This window comes from Salmo salar, chromosome ssa19 (genome assembly GCF_905237065.1).
Source record: "Salmo salar chromosome ssa19, Ssal_v3.1, whole genome shotgun sequence".
Classification (NCBI taxonomy): Eukaryota; Metazoa; Chordata; class Actinopteri; order Salmoniformes; family Salmonidae; genus Salmo; species Salmo salar.
The window spans coordinates 69,750,172-69,770,605 of record NC_059460.1 but is presented as its reverse complement, the minus strand read 5'-3'; the positions used below and the strand labels follow the sequence as shown (position 1 = coordinate 69,770,605).

Sequence of the window (20,434 nt, the reverse complement as noted above, 5' to 3'; positions counted from 1 at the left end):
CCTGCGCCGCTTCCTGTGTGAGGCAGGGTCGTACTCTGCGAATGTTGTAGAGCATGAACCTACAGGATCGGGTCACCGCCTTGATGTTAGTGGAGAACGACAGGGTGTTGTCCAGGATCACGCCAAGGTTCTTAGCACTCTGGGAGGAGGACACAAGGGAGTTGTCAACCGTGATGGCGAGATCATGGAACGGGCAGTCCTTCCCCGGGAGGAAGAGCAGCTCCGTCTTGCCGAGGTTCAGCTTGAGCTGGTGATCCGTCATCCACACTGATATGTCTGACAGACATGCAGAGATGCGATTCGCCGCCTGGTTATAAGAAGGGGGAAAGGAGAAGATTAATTGTGTGTCGTCTGCATAGCAATGATAGGAGAGACCATGTGAGGATATGACAGAGCCAAGTGACTTGGTGTATAGCGAGATATCATAGACCCTTCTGCTGATTCTAACGGCTTGTTATTATTTGATGTTCCCTCAGCGCTATTTTTAGTCTATGAATAAACCTCTGGAGGGCCTGTGTGTGTGTGTGTGTGTGTGTGCGTGTGTGTGTGAGAGAGAGAGCGAGAGACAGAGACCACTGACCAGACATGCGTACACTCTGATGTAAATAATGACGTAATGCAGTGCATGCCTGGTACGTGTGCTCGTCTGTGATCTAAACTCATAGAGAAACCAAGCCAATATGGATTAAACTGTCATTAGCAAAAATAAGCTAATTTAAAATAAAAAGAGGTCAAGTTCATCAGATGGAGGGACTTCAATTCCATTCGAAGACAGTCAAATATTCACTTCTGTTGGTCTCTCTCTTTTTGTTATCCCTCCACTCTCAAACTCTGTTTCTCTGCCATGTATCTCTCTCTCTGTACGGTTCTGCTGCAGTCGTATTCAGGCTGATTTGATTTGTTACTGCTGTTCTGCGGCGGCCGGCGGTCGGCGGGAATCAGGAGGCATCCAAACACAGGGACAGACACAGGGACAGGAGTGGAGGGAACAGAGATGACCACAGTCACACCCAGTGCTCAGCACGAGTTGACAGGTGAGATGATGATGTTGAGGGCTCAGGAGTTAGACGCGTGTTTTGATACTAGACTTGGGATAACAATATTATTAGGGGATACTTTTTTTCTCTATTAAATTGCTCTTCTTTTGCTGTAGCCTAAATGCTTTAAATTGAACAAAAATATGTCTGTATTGATTAAAGAATCGGTATGTTTGTGACTAGAGCATGTTACTATAACTCACCTGACACAGTGAGTGTTTAGCAAATGTTTGGATGTCTTGATGTTAAAAGTGTATGAGTTATCTCTTAACATAAGCTGTGTTTGTCCATGGGGCAGATCTGACTCTGCATGCATTTACATATCTTATGAAAGTAAAAAACACTAGCTCATTGCGTGTTGTGTACAGATAGTCTGCATATATAGTAAGTGTGCATCTCTCTGTATGTGTGTGTTTGAGCATAGACACGACTAGAGGTCGACCGATTATGATTTTTCAACGCCGATACCGATTATTGGAGGACCAAAAACCCCGATGCCGATTAATCGGCCGATTATTTGTTTTGTATTTTTTGTAATAATGACAATTACAACAATACTGAATGAACACTTATTTTAACTTAATATAATACATCAATAAAATCAATTTAGCCTCAAATAAATAATGAAACATGTTCAATTTGGTTTAAATAATGCAAAACAAAGTGTTGGAGAAGAAAGTAAAAGTGCAATATGTGCCATGTAAGAAAGCTAATGTTTAAGTGCCTTGCTCAGAACATGGGAACATATGAACGCTGGTGGTTCCTTAACATGAGTCTTCAATATTCCCAGGTAAGAAGTTTTAGGTTGTAGTTATTATAGGAATTATAGGACTACTTCTCTCTATACGATTTGTATTTCATATACCTTTGACTATTGGATGTTCTTATAAGCACTTTAGTATTGCCAGTGTAACAGTATAGCTTCCGTCCCTCTCCTCGCTCCTACCTGGGCTCAAACCAGGAACACATCGACAACAGCCACCCTCGAAGCAGCGTTACCCATGCAAAGCAAGGGGAACAACTACTCCAAGTCTCAGAGCGAGTGACGTTTGAAACGCTATTAGCGTGCACCCGGCTAACTAGCTAGCCATTTCACATCGGTTACACCAGCCTAATCTTGGGAGTTGATAGGCTTGAAGGGGTGGGTATAATTTGTGGAATGCATAAAATGAAATGTATGAAATGTATGTATTCACTACTGTAAGTCGCTCTGGATAAGAGCGTCTGCTAAATGATGTAAATGTAAAAATGTAAATGTTCCAACAGGAATCTGTTCCAAAAAACGTAAAGTAAAAGGTTGCCAACCAACAATGCATACAAAGTAGCAACGCATACAAACCTAGCTAACTAGCTGCCAAATAGGCATCAACTCACCACGTAGCTTATTCTTAATGTTTGTCCATAGGCAAACAGACATGTGAGGACAGACATTTTTCGGAATAAACGTGATGAGTGAAAAACGCAATGAAATAGACCACTCCCTACCCGGTATCTTATTCTGCCGCTATACAACTTTGTATGCGTTGTTTTTTGGAAACCTTGTTATTTACGAAGTTTTTGGAATAGATTCCTGTTGGAACGTTCCACAAATTATACCCACCCAGGTTGAAGTCATAAACAGCGCAATGCTTGAAGCACAGCGAAGGGCTGTTTGAATGAATGCTTACGAGCCTGCTGCTGCCTACCACCGCTCAGTCAGACTGCTCTATCAAATCATAGACTTAATTATAATATAATAAACACACAGAAATACGTGCCTTAGGTCATTAATATGGTCGAATCCGGAAACTATCATCTCGAAAACAATTTTTTTTTCCTTTCAGTGACATACGGAACCGTTCCGTATTTTATCTAATGGGTGGCATCCCTAAGTCTAAATATTCCTGTTAGGCATTGATGTTTATGGTTAGGTACATTGGTGCAACGACAGTACTTTTTTCGCAAATGCGCTTGTTAAATCAACACCCGTTTGTCGAAGTAGGCTGTGATTCGATGAGAAATTAACAGGCACCACATCGATTATATGCAACGCAGGACACATTAGATAAACTAGTAATATCATCAACCATGTGTAGTTAACTAGTGATTATTTTTGATAGTTTTTATAAGTCTAATGCTAGCTAGCAACTTACCTTTGCTTCTTGCTGCCCTCGCGTAACAGGTAGTCAGCCTGTTAATCCTTGTGGAGTGCAATGTAAGGCAGGTGGTTAGAGCGTTGGACTGGTAACCGAAGGTTGCAAAAACGAATCCCCCCTGAACAAGGCAGTTAACCCCGTTTCTAGGCCGTCATTGTAAATAAGAATGTGTTCTTAATCTGACTTGCCTAGTTAAATAAAGGTGTAAAAAAACAAATCGGCGGCCAAAAATACCGATTACCGATTGTTATGAAAACTTGAAATCGGCCATTCCGATTAATCGGTCAACCTCTAGACACGACCCTCCAGCTCCTCTTGTTTCGTAGTTTACATGTTGATTGACAGTGTTTCAGATAGATTGACATAAACCACACACAATGCCCTGACCTCTGACCTCTAGCTACAACAGATTGACAGCAGGTTTATAGAGCTGTCTGTCTGACCCTGACATGGAGGGATGACCCCCAGGTCAGCTGGATGTGTCTCTCCCCCTCAAACACAGACAGGGTCAGGAATCATCTAGGGAAATTTGATGTCTTACTGACTGGAAATCAAACTTAGAAAATATATTTCTATGGAATCGTACCCTTGTCACATGCGTGTGTAAAGATCGACTGTGTGAGCCCACTGAGCAAAAGCCTAAGCAGTAGCTCTGGCCGCTGTGTGTGTCAAGTGTGGGACTGACTCTACCCTCCAATGAGCAGTCATGACCTCGCCTTCCATCACCAGGACAAGGCCACTCACCAATGGGCACATGTCCCCTTCTCGCCTGTCGTCCAATCACAACAGTCCAGCAAGTAAGCCACCTCTAGCATCATACTTATCTGTTTCTTAACAAAGACCAAGCTAAGCTACCTACTAAAATGCGATCCGGGTCTGTGTAGCTACCTCCAATACTGTCTGATCTACTGTAGTTCGTTGTTCATTCAGCAACAGTATACTTCAACCTCTCCACTGATTTTAAAGAAGTATGAAACACCTGCTCTGAGTTTCTCTTCTGTTCATAATTGCCTTCTATGTGCTCACTGATTCTCTATCTTCTCTCATCCTCGTGTGTAAGGGTCACTGTGGATGGACAGAGTGCAGTTAGTGAGAGAGAGGAGAGAGAGAGAAGAGTCAGGGAGTCACACACACATACACACACATTCAATAAACCAATATGAACACTGTGTGTGTGTGTGTGTAGACCTAGGAGAGTTCCTGCGTGATAAAGAGCAGCAGCTGGAGCGTTTTTCGGAGGAACGAGGGAGGAGGATGGAGGCGCAGAAAAAAAGAAAGGAGAGGAGACGACAGCAGGAAGAGGAGGAGAAGGTCAGAGATCAAACTACTATGCACCCTAATTTTTTTGTCCTTTCCTCAACGGCTCCTTCCAACTCCCCCACACCCTGTTTACCTCTCCCTCTCTCTCTCTCTCTCTGATTTGGGTTGAGTATGGTCTGCCTGTTGGGTTAGATTAGATGTGCTTTAAAAGTAGGCCAATGGTGAACATCTCAACTGATGATTTGAAATTGATTGGGAGACAGCCCATCCTTGCAGACAGACTCTCCTGTTTATGTTAATAGATTAATGATTGGGCGGTCTCTGTGGCTGCACCATGATATCATCGTTGGCGTATCATGTGTCATTTCCTGGAATCAGACAGTACATAATATATATCTGTCATGCACACACACACACACACATGGATATGAATATTTAATTATGTGTAGGACCAGATAGAGGACAGAGTTTCCATACGATACAATAGGATGTGATATGATATGAGGCCAGTGGTAGCCTATAGAATGGATGTTGGTTGATTACTGCAGAATTATCAATTAGATATGCAAACAATATGAGTTAATGTATTGATAAAAAACACTGCTGATTAATCTGTCTGTGGTTATTTAGGTGTGTGTGTCTGTTCTGCTGTAGAACTCTGTCTCTGGTTATTTAGGTGTGTGTGTGTGTGTTCTGCTGTAGAACTCTGTCTCTGGTTATTTAGGTGTGTGTGTGTTCTGCTGTAGAACTCTGTGGGGGTTCTATTTTAGTCCTGGCCCCGGTCGGGTTCTGGGTTGCCGTAGCGATATTGTCCGCTATCACCTCAGATGACTCTCTCTCTCTCTCCCCCCCCCCTCTCTCTCCCTCTCTGCCTCTTTCTCCCTCTCGGCTTCCCTCTATCTCTCCGGATCTCTTTATCTCTTTATGGCTATCTCTCTCTTTTCTTCTCTCTTATTGATCTTCATCCCCCTCATCCCTCCCTCCCTCCCTCCTCCCCTTCTTCTCTCCTGCAGTGGTGTGTGCGAGTCCCTCTTTCTCTCCCAATCTGAGGTGGGGCTTTCCCTTCCTCACAGAGAATACTGCAGCCTTTCCCCAACATACTTAAGATAACCAACAACTTATACAGAAGATTTACAGCAGTTCATGCAATGCATGTAAATTGAAATGTGTATAGGAGATTGATTGAAATGAGAGTTGGTGTGTGTGTGTGTCTCTGGTAAATGACTCTGTCTCTCTCTCTCTGCTGTAGATCTCAGTAGTCCAGACAGGCAGGAGTTAACCCACCAGAGAAATACAGTCACTGAGCAGATGAAGAAGGAAGGGGGAGAGATGGAAAGATGAAGGGAGGGTTGGAGGAAAGGAGGGAGTGAGTGGATACAAAGGAAAAAAGAGCATCTGCGATGTGACAAATGCAACCTGTGTCAGTACCATAGAGTACCCTCTGTGTGTGTATATGTCCCTATGACGTGTCTGTGTGCACTCAGTCGGGTGTGTCAGTACCATAGAGTACCCTCTGTGTGTGTATATGTCCCTATGACGTGTCTGTGTGCACTCAGTCGGGTGTGTCAGTACCATAGAGTACCCTCTGTGTGTGTATATGTCCCTATGACGTGTCTGTGTGCACTCAGTCGGGTGTCGTCAACAGAGGGGAAGGGAGTAGAGGTTATGTGTTGTCCCTCTAGCTGGCTAAATGCTTCCTCAAATAGAATCAGTTATTAGGGGGGGGGGCAAAAGGGGAGTGGGAAGAGAGAGAAAAAAGGGAGGGGAAGGAGAGAGAATCTAGGGAGAAAGAGGTGAGCAGAGAGAGAAAGGGTGGAGTGAACAAGTGAGGGGAGGGAGAGAGAGTGACAGAGCAAGAGAGAGAGAAACAGAGCTACCTAGAGGGAGCGGCAGACACCGGCGGAGAGAGGGATAGATAGAGAGGGATAGATAGCGAGTCTGAGGCTCTGGTATATTTATCAGTGAGCAGCAGACAGTGTGAGTGACTGAACGAGTGAACGAACTGACACAATTGGAGGAGAGAAAAAGTGGCGAGGCTGGAGTTGCTCCGGTAACCATGGCGCAGCCGTCTCCATGTGCATCACCGGGTGTTCGTCGTCGTAGCGACGGCTCTGTGAGAGAGTGTCTATTTTTCCCCGTTTTGGAACGTAACGAACAGGAGAGACTGGAGGCCTTGGTGAGAAGACGGGAGAGAGGGGGAGAGAGGGACAGACAGATGGGGGAGGACAGCAGAGACTCTATGGAGAACAGGCCTAAACGCTGGACCTGGGGAGGCCCACCTGGAGGGGGAGAGGGTGAGTACACTGGGGGAGGAGGAGGGTGGGGGCATGGGAGTCAAACCGTGAGGGAGAGACTGGGAGGGGGAGGGGAGAGATTGACAGGAGGTATGGAGGTTTAGGAAGTATGGGATGACGTATGTGTGAGGGGGGACAAAGGAAGAGAGAGAGGAGAGGGGTTGATGGGATGTGTTCAGGATGGGGGAAAGGGTGGGGACAGTTTAGGACAGCTACAAGGAAAAGGAAAGTAGAGAAGAGAGGGGAGGGGAGGGATGGATGAAGATAAAGATAATGGGGGCAGGTGAATGACAGATAAAGGACAATAAGGAGAGAAATGAGGGGTGAGAGAGGGAGGACAGAGACCAGAGAGAGAGAGAGGGGGAGGACAGAAAGAGGAAAAGGGTGTGGAGGCTGCAATGCAGGGGAGGACAACGCTTCGTCTTAAACTCATCAGCTTGGGAGAGGCTGCTGTGTGTGTGGGCCAATAGTATTATGGCTCATAACATTACTCTGTGATGATAAGAGAATTCTGTCTGTGTCACTGTCGTTTACCCTGCTGTTACAGGTGTGAGTTTAGCTGAGAAATCGTGTGTGTGTTGGGTATATCTCTGTTTCTGTGAAATGCTGCTACACTCCCTCAGCAGTGTGTGTGTTTGCGTGCGTTGGGAAACAGGCCTGATTCCTGGGAGGGGCCTGAAATACGTATCTAACCACACACACACACACACACACATACATTGACGCGATATTTACTGCGTATGTAAACATCCATTGTTGCATTAGTGTCTGTCTCTCTCTCTCTACACACACACACCCCTTGTCATCTGTCTAGGCCTGATGTTATGGCACTGTTAAGGCTAAGGGTATTATAGGATTTGCAATTGCAATTGCATTTGTATCTTTATCTGTGTATTTTCATGGTATGTGCGTGTGTGCGTGCGTTTATTTGTTTTCAGCGATGACGCTCCCATCAGTGAGCAGTACCGGAGCAGTAACCAGACTCTGTGACGCATTCATAATGCAATCAATTATTCACACACCCCATCAGGCCGAGGGTGAAGTGGAGAATAGGCCCCTCTTATAGAATACACAGGCTACCACATTCTTCAACAATACCTTATAGAATCCTACAGAATAGCGGCTCTAGAATACAAACGCTGGTAAAGTCTGGAGTATCAGCACCCATTCTATTCTTCTTCAATTACTGATCAAAACATAACATATTTCACTGGGGTGATAACCTGCGGATGGACAGTAGACCTGAACTGAGATCAGTTGATGCCGCATCATGCAGGGTATCAGCTTACACAGCTCCAGTCTGACTGCAGTGCATCGCGTGCGTGTGTCAGAGACTCATAGGTGTGTGCGTGTATACAATTGGTCCACGTAGGTTTGTGTACGCAGTACATATGTGAGTATAAATTCAACACTCAGGTGTGTGTGTATGATTGTCACGCCCAGGTGCGTGTGTAACGCTTTGCTTTCTCCGCTCTGACAAACCTGCTACCAGGTCACCCTAAGACCCCGCCTTCTCATGCTATTGGCTCAGCTCTGCCTCATCATCCCGCCTCCGCTGCCAGCCCCAACCAATCCAGGAACGGTACAGACCACCTGACACCCTTAGTGTGATCCGCTGCCTGCATGTGTGTGTTTATACCGTACATGTGTGTGTATATACCGTACATGTGTGTGTTTATACCGTACGTGTGTGTGTATATATACCGTACGTGTGTGTGTATATACCGTACGTGTGTGTGTTTATACCGTACGTGTGTGTGTATATATACCGTACGTGTGTGTGTGTATATACCGTACGTGTGTGTGTTTATACCGTACATGTGTGTATATACCGTACATGTGTGTGTATACACCGTACATGTGTGTGTATATACCGTACATGTGTGTGTATATAGCGTACGTGTGTGTGTTTATACCGTACATGTGTGTGTGTATATACCGTACATGTGTGTGTATACACCGTACATGTGTGTGTATATACCGTACGTGTGTGTGTTTATACCGTATGTGTGTGTGTATATATACCGTACATGTGTGTGTATATAGCGTACGTGTGTGTGTTTATACCGTACATGTGTGTGTATACACCGTACGTGTGTGTATACACCGTACATGTGTGTGTATACACCGTACATGTGTGTGTATATACCGTACGTGTGTGTGTTTATACCGTACATGTGTGCTGTTGTTGTGTGGCTGCATGCATGTTGTGCTTTGTGTTGCCAGTGCAAAACCGTTATTCCCCCTTCTGGGCAATAAAATATTACATTGTATTCTATTTTATTCTATTGTCCATATTCACCATTTTTTTATTTTGGCCCAAGTAGCCTATGTCCCATCTCATTGGTATGCTATGTGTTTTGCAGTGAGTTCTGCTGCCTTCCTGCATGGGAGTGTTTGTGTGTTCATGAATATGGTTATGGTTGTGTTCACCACACATCAAGTAAATGTCAACGTGTGTGTGTGTGTGTTTGTTGTCTCCCTTTGGTCTTTGGGGTCCGTCAGCCCCGCCTCCTTGCCCAATCAGAACAAAGAGTTTATGTACTTCCTGTTTGTCTGGCCTACGGCGACGCTCGGTGATGCACACACAGTGTTCACCCCCCCTTCATCACGGTCTGTAGCAGACTGCCCCTGCAGCAGTCTAACCACACACACACACACACACACACACACACACACACACACACACACACACACACACACACACACACACACACACACACACACACACACACACACACACACTTTATAGGATATGCAGAAGTCTGGTTAAAACCCTCCTCTCTCCTTTGTGCTAGACGGTCTGTGTGTGTGTATCCATGTAAATATGGAACATGCATTAGTCTCTTACTATACAAGACTGAAGTCAAACTGAAGCCCAATCAGTGTGTGTTTGGTGGGATTGATGGTTTGGTGTGTGTGAATTTGTGGCATAGCTCTGTGTTTTAGATAGTGAGTGAGTGTGTTGTGTTTTATTAGTTGAATGGTCTGTTCACTAACCGGAGTGGCGTTTTAGTTGGAGTGTTCTAGTGGTGTGTGTTTGTAAAGCGTGTTGTGTGTCTCGTATATGTGATTTGTGTCACTGTTGCTCCAGGTACAAGTTGGCCCTAATCACAGATAGACATATCTGACCTTAGCTATTTTCTCTACCTACTTCCCTGAAGTGTGCACTCATCTCTCTCTCGTGAAGATTGGTGTAAGCAATTAAGACTTTCCACCATATTTCAGTCCATTCCTAACCTTCCCCATGAGCGGAAGTGAATGAGTGCACACATCAAGGATGAGGGTAGATAATGTGAATTCAGTATTAGTGGTTAAAGACGACTCGTACCTCTTCATGTCCCTCTGGGGTGGAACGTCTGACTCTTTCTCCCATCATGCATCTCTCTGCAGTGTGTGACTTTCTGACACCGCCCTCCTCGGACCAGCCAATCACCAAACGGCTCTCCAACTCTTCAGCCTCCCTGCACTCACCAGATAGAGGTGTGTGTGTGTGTGTGTGTGTGTGCGCGTGTGTCTGTGCTCGTGTGTGTGAGTCGATTCATGAGGACGTGTGTCTAGTGTTGCCAAGCAACAGCATATAATATGACTCTCTTTTATGTATTTCTCTGCACCCCTCTGTTGGTGTGTCTCTTCGTTGTCCGTCTCTCTGTCTGCCCTATGACTATGCAGTGTGTGGTGTGTCCCCTCGTTTAGCGTCCCCAAGCCCCCAGCGGCCGGCCTACAAAGGTTCCCCCTCCAGGAAGACCAGTAATGGGCCCCCGGAGGATAAGACCCCCAAAACACCCACAGTCGGTACCATGTGTGTTTGTACAGGCATTTATATTACCACATTAGAATTCTGAGCAAAACCTGACTTCTTCTGTTGTGTTTTTAGACAGAGAGAGGCCCCGCCCACTGTCTGACTGACTCTTCAATGAGACGCCTTGACTCTCCGACCACTCCGACCCGAAGCTCCTCCCCCAGAGCCCAGAGCAAAGGACTGGGCACGCCCAAAAGGTACAGAAACGTGCAGTAGCACACACACAGTTTATCTGAACATTTTGGGAGTGTTGTGGGCCGTTGCTGACCTTGTTGTTGTGCTCATTGTTAAGTACTGCAAGGTTGTATGAAAGGTTCAATTAAAACAGTAGGAGTGCTTGGGTAAAATCACTGAGGAAGCCAAGCCAAGCCAGTAAAAAAAGCCATAATAAACCCATATATTGTGATAATTGTCTTGTTTGTTCATACGCTACCATGATGTACAATAAGGTCGTGACAACAAAAAGACAAGTCACACAGTGGTGGAATAAATTCAACTATACATATGTTTGTTTCATCAAAAACCATAGAGTAACATCTGTCCGATGACGTCCACAAAGCGAATAAGTCATTAAACAAACAGTTATATGACCTGCAGCATGGTCAAGCAAGTTAATGTTTTAGACAGTTTACTAAACAACTACTGATTTAGAACCATGGAGTTACCGCAAGTCGGCACAAAGACAACAGGATCACTGCCTCCACTATTCCAGCACCATTTCAACTTAAACATTTAAACATCATCAAATCAACAAGGCTATATATGCTTAGTTTAATACACTGATAACAAACTTAAAGATAGCAAAAACAATTTAGTCCAAACAATGTTTCTAAATATCATGTGGCTGTCCATGGTACTGATTTCTGTCCGTGTGTATGCACACGTGTGTTGGCTAAACGGTCTACGGCTTATGGCTCTGTCATACAGTATACTTTTAGTTTTGGTTTTCATAGGCTACCTAGCTAAAATACTTGCTAGCCTAACTTCCTCACATGGGCAACAATGAACCAGCTAAGTTGGTTAGCTAGTTAACATGAGCCTACCAGGCTACATCTAGGCTACATCTTGAACTTCAATCGTCAGGCCAGTGGCACAAAATATTCATTTATGGTTAGATCAGAATCGGCGTCATAATCATTGGCCTGTACAGAGGATTAAGTCAAAACCACAATCCAAATCCACATCTCCATCCATGGCTTAGGAAAGGGACGATTTAGCAAGCTAGCAACTGCAGGACATCAACACAAGCAGACCAGAAACACATTGAAAATGACGTTTTGCTTAGGAAGTTATTTCATTGGTGTGAAGCCAAATTCAAACTGGCCTCCCTTAGGGTATTTTGCTGCACCAGGACATCCCACAGTTGAACTCAGCTCAACGCTGATTGGCTAATTATTTTCTAATGTTTTTTTTGTCAAGGAAGGACAAATGCTTGCTGGCATCAATCAATCAAATGCTACTGCAGCAACATGTTATACTATTTTGGTCCAGACAGCGTCAGATACATGGTCTACACATACTGAGACAGAGTGGTGCTGTTTCACTGTCCAGACAGCATCAGATACATGTCTACACATACTGAGACAGATGGGTGCTGTTTCACTGTCCAGACAGCATCAGATACATGGTCTACACATACTGAGACAGAGGGACGCTGTTTCACTGTCCAGACAGCATCAGATACATGTCTACACATACTGAGACAGAGGGGTGCTGTTTCACTGTCCAGACAGCATCAGATACATGTCTACACATACTGAGACCAGGGGCTCTGTTTCACTGTCCAGACAGCATCAGATACATGTCTACACATACTGAGACAGAGGGGCGCTGTTTCACTGTCCAGACAGCATCAGATACATGGTCTACACATACTGAGACAGAGGGGTGCTGTTTCACTGTCCAGACAGCATCAGATACATGGTCTACACATACTGAGACAGAGGGGTGCTGTTTCACTGTCCAGACAGCATCAGATACATGTCTACACATACTGAGACAGAGGGGTGCTGTTTCACTGTCCAGACAGCATCAGATACATGGTCTACACATACTGAGACAGAGGGGTGCTGTTTCACTGACCAGACAGCATCAGATACATGGTCTACACATACTGAGACAGAGGGGCGCTGTTTCACTGTCCAGACAGCATCAGATACATGGTCTACACATACTGAGACAGAGGGACGCTGTTTCACTGTCCAGACAGCATCAGATACATGGTCTACACATACTGAGACAGAGAGGCGCTGTTTCACTGTCCAGACAGCATCAGATACATGGTCTACACATACTGAGACAGAGGGGCGCTGTTTCACTGTCCAGACAGCATCAGATACATGTCTACACATACTGAGACAGATGGGCGCTGTTTCACTGTCCAGACAGCATCAGATACATGGTCTACACATACTGAGACAGAGGGGCGCTGTTTCACTGTCCAGACAGCATCAGATAGATGGTCTACACATACTGAGACAGATGGGCGCTGTTTCACTGTCCAGACAGCATCAGATACATGGTCTACACATACTGAGACAGATGGGCGCTGTTTCACTGTCCAGACAGCATCAGATACATGTCTACACATACTGAGACAGAGGGGTGCTGTTTCACTGTCCAGACAGCATCAGATACATGGTCTACACATACTGAGACAGATGGGCGCTGTTTCACTGTCCAGACAGCATCAGATACATGGTCTACACATACTGAGACAGAGGGGCACTGTTTCCCTCACTTGGATGATTTCTCCGGTGAGATTCAGAATCGAAAATTATTGTTTTTATTGGTGAAATATTTGGGGAAGCCTGGCTTCCCTTGGCACCCATGAATGCACACCACTGAATGAAAGTTGATTGTTATTACAGGGTGAGGTCAACTAAGAGTCGTGCCCAGTCCCCCTGCTCTCCGGGACAGTATCCTCCCTCCCCCCTCCGCCAGCGAACCCCGGTAACTGAGGGCAACCAGGAGGCCAGGGGTCATGGAACCCTAGAGAGGAAGTCCTCTAAGCTGGACGCACCAGAGAAGAAGACCTCCAAGTCCTCCAGCAGAGACCTTGCGGCAGGTAAGGTGTGTGTGTGTGTGTGTGCGTGCGTGCGTGTGTGTGTGCGTGTTTGAGCAGTTAGAGAGATGCTCAGTGAGCTCAGAATTCACCACTGATATGCTCTGCCCTTGAGAGGTTGAGAGGAGAGAGAGAGGGGGATGGAGAGAGAGGTCTGTAACCTGAGCCATCCTAGATGAGAGGAGAGAACAGAACGCTTCAGAGAAAACTGCTTTCATCAGTGTCTGCTGTACCCCAGTCATCTCTGTCTCTCTCCCTCTCCCCCACTGCTTCCCTCCTTCTCCTCTCAGAGTCTCCAGGTACGCCCACAGGCAGGAACGTTGCCGGGACAATGGATGCGGAGGAGGCTTCTAGACTGTTGGCTGAGAGGCGGCGTCTGGCCAGAATACAGAAAGAACAGGAGGACAAACTACGACAGGAGGAGGAGAGGTGTGTGTGGAGTATTTTCGTTTTGTTTTTGTTTCCCCAATTTTCGTGATATTCAATTGGTAGTTACAGTCTTGTCCCATCACTGCAACTCCCCTACGGACTCGGGAGAGGCGAATTTCGAGAGCCACGCGTCCTCCGAAACAAAACCCTGCCAAGCCGCACTGCTTCTTGACATACTGCTCCCACTTGACACACTGCTCGCTTAACCCGGAAGGACTCGCTAGAGTGCGATGGGACACGGAAATCCCGGCCGGCCAAACCGTCCCCTAACCCGGGAAACGCTGGGCCAATTGTGCGCCGCATCATGGGCGTCCCGGTCACGGCCGGCTGTGACACAGCCTGGGATCGAACCCGTGTCTGTAGTTACGCCTCAAGCACTGCGATGCAGTGCCTTAGACCGCCGCGTCACTCGGGAGACCCATGTGGAGTATTTGAATAGAGCAGTGTTCCCCAATTGGTGGCCTGAATTTAGGCCGCGGGTGATTTTATTTGCCTCCCAATGTTTTCTGAGCAAAAAAGCTAACTATTTTTTGTATTTTTTGTTGGACATTAAAGAATGTAAAAACACAAGCAAATCAGCTCCAAGTGATTGTAATTTTGGAAAACTGTTCCAAAATATTTCAACGCATAATTGAAATATATATGTGATTGTATATAAATGTAACCAAGGTTTGAAATGATTATGTTTTAGCCAGATATTATATCTTGTGGTCAATTTGCAGACTACAAATTATTTGTAATAATGTTCCGAACCCCTGACCAGCCACTCCAGAAAGAAATCGTCCCGCAGCTGAATTTAGTTGATGGTCCTTGGTATAGAGCTTCTGGCCAGAAGGATGTGGGTATTTAGAGTGTATAAGGCGTGTGCGTTTTCTCACTGAGTGTGTGTGTGTGTGTGTGTGTGTGTGTGTGTGTGTGTGTGTGTGTGTGTGTGTGTGTGTGTGTGTGTGTAGGCTGAGAGAGGAGGAGGAGCAGAGGAGAGAGCAGGAGGCACAGGAGCGGCAGGCAAGAGAGGCACAACAAGCGGAGGAGGAGAGAGAGAGATGGGAGGAGGAGAGGAAGACCAGAGAGGACGAGGAGAGAAGGACAAAGGAGAGACGTTGGAAAGACATGCAGGATCAGCTGGACCGAGAGGTCAGGGGTTAAGTCTCAGGGGTTAAATGTCAAACCAAGAGGCATTACTGCAGCATGTAGGCCTGTCTAAGATGTCTAATGACAGATAGTCAATATATATATATATATATATATATCTCCAATGCCATGTTGCTAGCAGTTTCAAATCCATGTGGTTTATATATATATGGGTCTGTCTGCTACATTGTGCTTTTAGCCTTGAATAAACTCTAACCTCCATACTTCTGCTGATCTCATGCAATCTGACCCCACATTATGTCTGACCCACAGCTTCCTTAGTTCTTATCAGTTCAGGGCATTAATGTTTTGCGTGTGTTTGTGTGCAGAGAGAGGAGGCGTGTCTGCGTGCTCACAGGGAGACAGAGAGGAAGAGGCAGGAGAGAGAACTGTTGCAGATACAGGAGGAGCAGGAGAGACTGCAGAGGAAGAAGGTTAGCACCCCCCCCCCGATATGCTGCCATTTAAGCTGTTTTCCTAAACTCGTGTGTGTGTGTGTGTGTGTGTGTGTGTGTGTGTGTGTGTGTGTGTGTGTCCACAGCGGATTGAGGAGATCATGAAGAGGACACGTAAGAGTGAGACGGACTCCTTATGCCCAGGTATATACAAACAAGAGCGTGCGTGCACACACACACACACACACACACACACACACACACACACACACACACACACACACACACACAGGGTGTACTGTCTGCAGGGTGACTCAGCAGACAGTGATCTGGCCAGGGTTACAGCTCCCCCATGTGGTGGAGAGGAGGGTCTGTTGGGTTGTATTGTTTGTCTTACAGTATATATGACTCTTGACCATTATTGCATGAAGGTTTTGAGCTACTATTAATATGGTGAGTCTACCCCCTCCTCTCTCTCAGGTGTGTGTGAGGTGAACGGGGGCCAGACAGGACATGTCAGGGAGTTGGATCAGGACGAGTCCCCCATCATCACGCTGGGACCCCTGGAGAGTAAGAGCTGTGGAGGGGACGAGCTGTCTGACGGGGTACAGTCTATGGACGTCAGGTGAGCTACACACACACACACACACGTCCCCAATTTTTAACACTCATTTTTCATACTGTGTGTGTCTCCCCAGTCCAGTGTCCAGGGATGAGTTGGGTAGCGTTCAGGAGTTCTCTCCCATCAGCGAGGGGTTAAACAGCATAAGTAACACCCAAACCCTGGAGCACCTCCTGGATCTCACCGCCCAGCCAGAAACGTCCCTTTACCCCATGCTGCAGGCCGGCAGTGCTGCAGCCCTGGGAGACCTCAACAAGAACCTGCTGATACAGGATTATAACCCTGCCTCCTTCACTAGCTCCTCCCCAAGCTCCGGCCAACTTCTCCACAGCCTCAGCCCTGGCAAACTGGACATCTAGTAACCAGGTAACGGGTTTGGCCGGGGTAGGCCGTCATTGTAAATAAGAATTTGTTCTAAACTGACTTGCCTAGTTAAATTAAAAAAACTCACAAACAAACACACACTGTACAGCTCTGCTCTAATATTCATTATCCTCTTCCTCCAGGGCGTTGGGAAGGACAACTAGCTGTTGGGTGCAAAGAGGAGCTAGGAGCAGCAAGGGGGTCTCTCCTCTCCTCCTGCTTCCCCCCATCAGAGAGAGACCAGCTCCTTGCACCTCCGCCCTCACCCCTCTTTAGGGGAGAGACCCTCCCCATTCACCCCCGGCTTCCACAGAGAACAACAACCGCTCAATATATGGCTCGCCCTCATCTATACAACTCAACCACAGGAGGCTGCTGAGGGGAGGACGGCTCATAATAATGTCCGGGAACGGAACAAATGGAATGGCATCAAACACCTTGAAACCATGTGCCTAACGTATTCGATACCATTCCACTAATTCCGCTCCAGTCATTACCATGAGCCATTCCCCTCAATTAAGGTGCCACCAACCTCCTCAACACATCTACCGCTGAATTCCCCATTCACACACTGACATGTACACACACATGGTTAATACTCTCCCGGTAAAGTAAAGCTTTTTCTCTGTGTCCTGGCTGTATGATATTGTGCATAAAGGTGTGTCAGTGTTGAAAGGAGGATGATGTAATAGTATGGTTGTGTTATCCGCCTGTAGCATTAATTATGTGGTTAACACTGACCATGTGACCCTGTAGCGTCTTCACTGGAGAACACCTCTCTTCCTCCTGTATATACTATAGTCACACAGCTGTTAACTAGCTCTAGGTAGAAGTTGCCCCTAACCACAGATCTAGGATCAGATCTTTCTAACCCTCAATAACCTTAACTATTGGGGAGATGAAAATATAGTCTGACCCTGTATCAGTGGTTAGTGGCAACAGTTACAACGACTGTGTTTGGAGTTTCTGTCTGTCAGTGTTTCTAGTGGTGGAAGGTTATATCCCACCACCACTGATGTGCTGCACTACTGTTTGCCAGGACACAGGAGTCTATTCGACTACTGGTACTTAGAACTCAGCTAGCCAGTCTAGATATGTTAACCTCCTGCAACTGGAGAAACCTACTTATCTACAGATGTGGATGATATAGTAAGACAAAAGTCTGGCCTCAGTTGATATGCTTTTGTCCACCACCGCTCCATAGTGGTGCATCAAAACACGTGGAAGACTGGAGCGTCTCTGAATATAATCTCTGCAAAAAGAAATGAAAACTGTGAATGGTCTCGTATTTTTTAGCTATTTACAGGGTTGGGGGATATTGAAAAGATGTGGCGTGTGTTTTTGGCTGGCTGTGCGTACGCTAGCTGTGGTGTAGTTAGTGTGCACTGTGTGGTCGTGTAACAGCTCTAAAAACACTCATCTCTACTCTGGAAACACTGCTCTCCTTATCTTGCCTCTGCTCTGAACTGGACTGTTTATGCTGCAACTACCAGTCAACCTACAGCAGGGGTCTCCACCTGCAGTACTGGAGGGCACTGCTTGTGCAGGCTTTCGTTCACACCTGATTCCACTGATCATGGTTCTTACTGAAACGGTGATTAGTTGAATCAAGTGGGTTTGGGACAGGGCTGAAACAAAAGCCTGCATACCCAGGCCAGTAGTTCTCTAGCACCAAAGTTGGAGAACCCTGTCCTACAGTATCTCACCAGTCTGTGTATTCACTCAGTCAGTCAACTCTGTAACAGACTCTGGTGTGCAACAGCTATATTCACTATGACTGTGGCTTTACCTCATGGAGATTTATCTCACTACAGAGGACACTTCACAGTCTGCTGTCTACTACTGCTGTGAATTCTATAATCATACATTCTCCCTGTACTGTAACTGTCTTGTTCGGATCTTACTGTAACACTTGCCTATGCTTTGCTCTGGGGGAGGGTGTAGCTCAGCATGTGTGCTCCCTCTCCATCTCTGTTTCAGTTCCCCCTGAAGGGCAGTGTAAGGTGTTAATCATTCCTCATGACCCAGCTAACCCTGTGAGGGGGAACACTCTGAATTGTGTGCATTAATGGCTGTAATAATGATGCTGTATCTCAATTACTGGACTAGAGTAGGTAAAGGCCTGGAATGTCCACTTATCTTTGCTGTCTTCAGTGCATTGGACTCTTGATTTAGTTAACATGTATTTTCGTCCATCTCTCTTCCTCTCTCTTTCTGTACTCGCTCATTATCTCATGTTTTCAGAGGCTGTTAACATTCATTGTATCCTAAGGGAAAATGTAGTTGACTTAAGGTCAGAATGTTATTCACTAAAAGTCACTTAACACTGATGTCACTGCAGCTTGGTGGAATATATAACTGTAGATGTGGTGCATGGTTCTAACTGCTGAAAAACAACAATAAAACATTATCAAGCCATGTTTGGGACTTTGTTTATCAAGCAATGGCACAAACAGATACCTCTGCATTGGTTCGTCTCACATGGTACACCTTGATGTAAAACATATTTAGAAAGATATGGGATATAGAATACGGTAATGAAAGGAAATATGTCTTGTGAAAACGAAATGATTTTACCGTGAGGTTTATTTTGAAATTGTAGGGGACACACCATAGACTTAGTTAGACGACTCATCTTTGTATCTGTCCTATTATTGCATCTGTGAGAGCACGGGCAGCGCCATTGAGGCCATCTCCAGTACATTTTCTTATTTGATTGTGTTTGAAAAAAAGCATAAAGCTTATAATGGTAATGTACCGCCACCTGCAGCGCTGGAGTCCTAAACCAAATAGCGTGTGTCATTAATTGACTGTGGCCACTAGATTGGCAGTGATATAGCTTAAAGCCATGTACAAACCAGTTAACCCAATTTGAAGAAGCCAATGCTCTGATAATTGGCTGATCCCTCCCAACCCATAGGAATCCCCACCCAGTTGACTACTTTAAAATGGTGGAAGCCCTCAATGGCAATGTCCATGCAAAAACAGGTTATTTCTAGGTAAAGTATCTCTATGGGATACACCTAGGGTGTATTCATTCTGCCCGATTCTGTTGAAAAAAAATGTATTTAACAGAAGGAAAGTGAATGAAATGGGACAGGCCTACCAGAATTTGTCCAATAGAAACTCTTGTTTTGCTCTTTGCTTCTTAAACGGTTTCTGTAATGAGTACACCCCTAGTCTTGGGCTATGAAAAAACAACTTGCATAGAGTTTCTGGAAACATTCACGCTTACTTCCAGTGTCAAAGGCAGCTGTGCTGTTGATGTTTTGGAGTTATGAGCACGTTGTTTTCAATGTAATCTTCTCACACTCGCATACAGCGTTTCTGGCTGTTGCCATCTTTCTAGATCTGGTTTAAAAGAGCGCATAATGCCTGCACACTAGCACTTTGCGTGATGGAAAAAAACGGCCTCTTAAGACAATTACTTGAAAAATGTAATGGATGTTTTGTGTGCAAAGGTGACTTGAAATAAGACGTTTTGGACGTCATTGATCCCGTGCTTCTGTATTATTTATTGCAATGGTCGTAAACTACAGCACAAGCGAAGAAGTAGTCTGAAAAAATTGGAATCGTTGTGAATGCAGCTCAACGTTTTTGGGGTCATCATGATTTCACAGCCGAGGCCTTGTAAGAAATACTGTCAGTGAATGTTCCGCCATTACATGCCCCTGAGCCTGTGTAGCAATGTATTTTGGAATGGACTGTGATTGAATAAGTGCGATGGGTTTTGTTTGTTGACGTGTCTATTTTCTGTATTTTGTATGATGTCGTTTTTCTCCATTTCACACAATTGTTTTATTTTTTATCGTTCCTTACCCCATCCAGCTGGGGATCCCGAGTAGCGCAGCGGTCTAAGGCACTGCATCTCAGTGCTAGAGGTGTCACTACAGACCCTGGTT

General features: G+C 45.7%; 1 protein-coding gene and 1 long non-coding RNA gene across 5 annotated transcripts; both read left to right on the top strand.

The window, feature by feature from the left end:
- The first annotated feature begins 354 nt into the window (after positions 1-354).
- Positions 355-5,294, top strand: LOC123729027 (uncharacterized). Its single transcript, XR_006760783.1, has 3 exons — positions 355-1,034; positions 3,902-3,969; positions 4,359-5,294. It is a non-coding gene; the product is annotated as an uncharacterized lncRNA (long non-coding RNA).
- A 949-nt stretch (positions 5,295-6,243) lies between these two features.
- LOC106579474 (MAP7 domain-containing protein 2) lies at positions 6,244-18,950 on the top strand. 4 transcript variants are annotated; one of them, XM_014159415.2, is made up of 13 exons: positions 6,244-6,726; positions 8,219-8,308; positions 10,120-10,209; positions 10,399-10,517; positions 10,604-10,725; positions 13,399-13,595; positions 13,883-14,021; positions 14,975-15,155; positions 15,482-15,586; positions 15,694-15,751; positions 16,028-16,172; positions 16,246-16,535; positions 16,676-18,950. In XM_014159415.2, exons 1-12 carry the CDS (start codon positions 6,489-6,491, stop codon positions 16,526-16,528), a joined length of 1,767 nt encoding a protein of 588 aa, XP_014014890.2. In that variant the 5' UTR covers positions 6,244-6,488; the 3' UTR covers positions 16,529-16,535; positions 16,676-18,950. The 4 variants fall into 4 exon arrangements, with proteins under 4 accessions (XP_014014890.2, XP_014014892.2, XP_014014891.2 ...); XM_014159416.2 differs by having other exon boundaries at positions 6,245-6,726; positions 10,423-10,517; XM_014159417.2 differs by lacking the exon at positions 8,219-8,308.
- The last annotated feature ends 1,484 nt before the right edge of the window (positions 18,951-20,434 follow it).

Bases quoted from the DNA above. Each gene is read 5' to 3' on its own strand.
- LOC106579474 (XM_014159415.2), top strand. From the start codon at position 6,489: ATGGCGCAGCCGTCTCCATGTGCATCACCGGGTGTTCGTCGTCGTAGC. The intron at 8,309-10,119 runs GTACAGACCACC...ATCTCTCTGCAG, and splicing joins CCCCAACCAATCCAGGAACG to TGTGTGACTTTCTGACACCG. The intron at 10,518-10,603 runs GTCGGTACCATG...TTGTGTTTTTAG, and splicing joins AGACCCCCAAAACACCCACA to ACAGAGAGAGGCCCCGCCCA.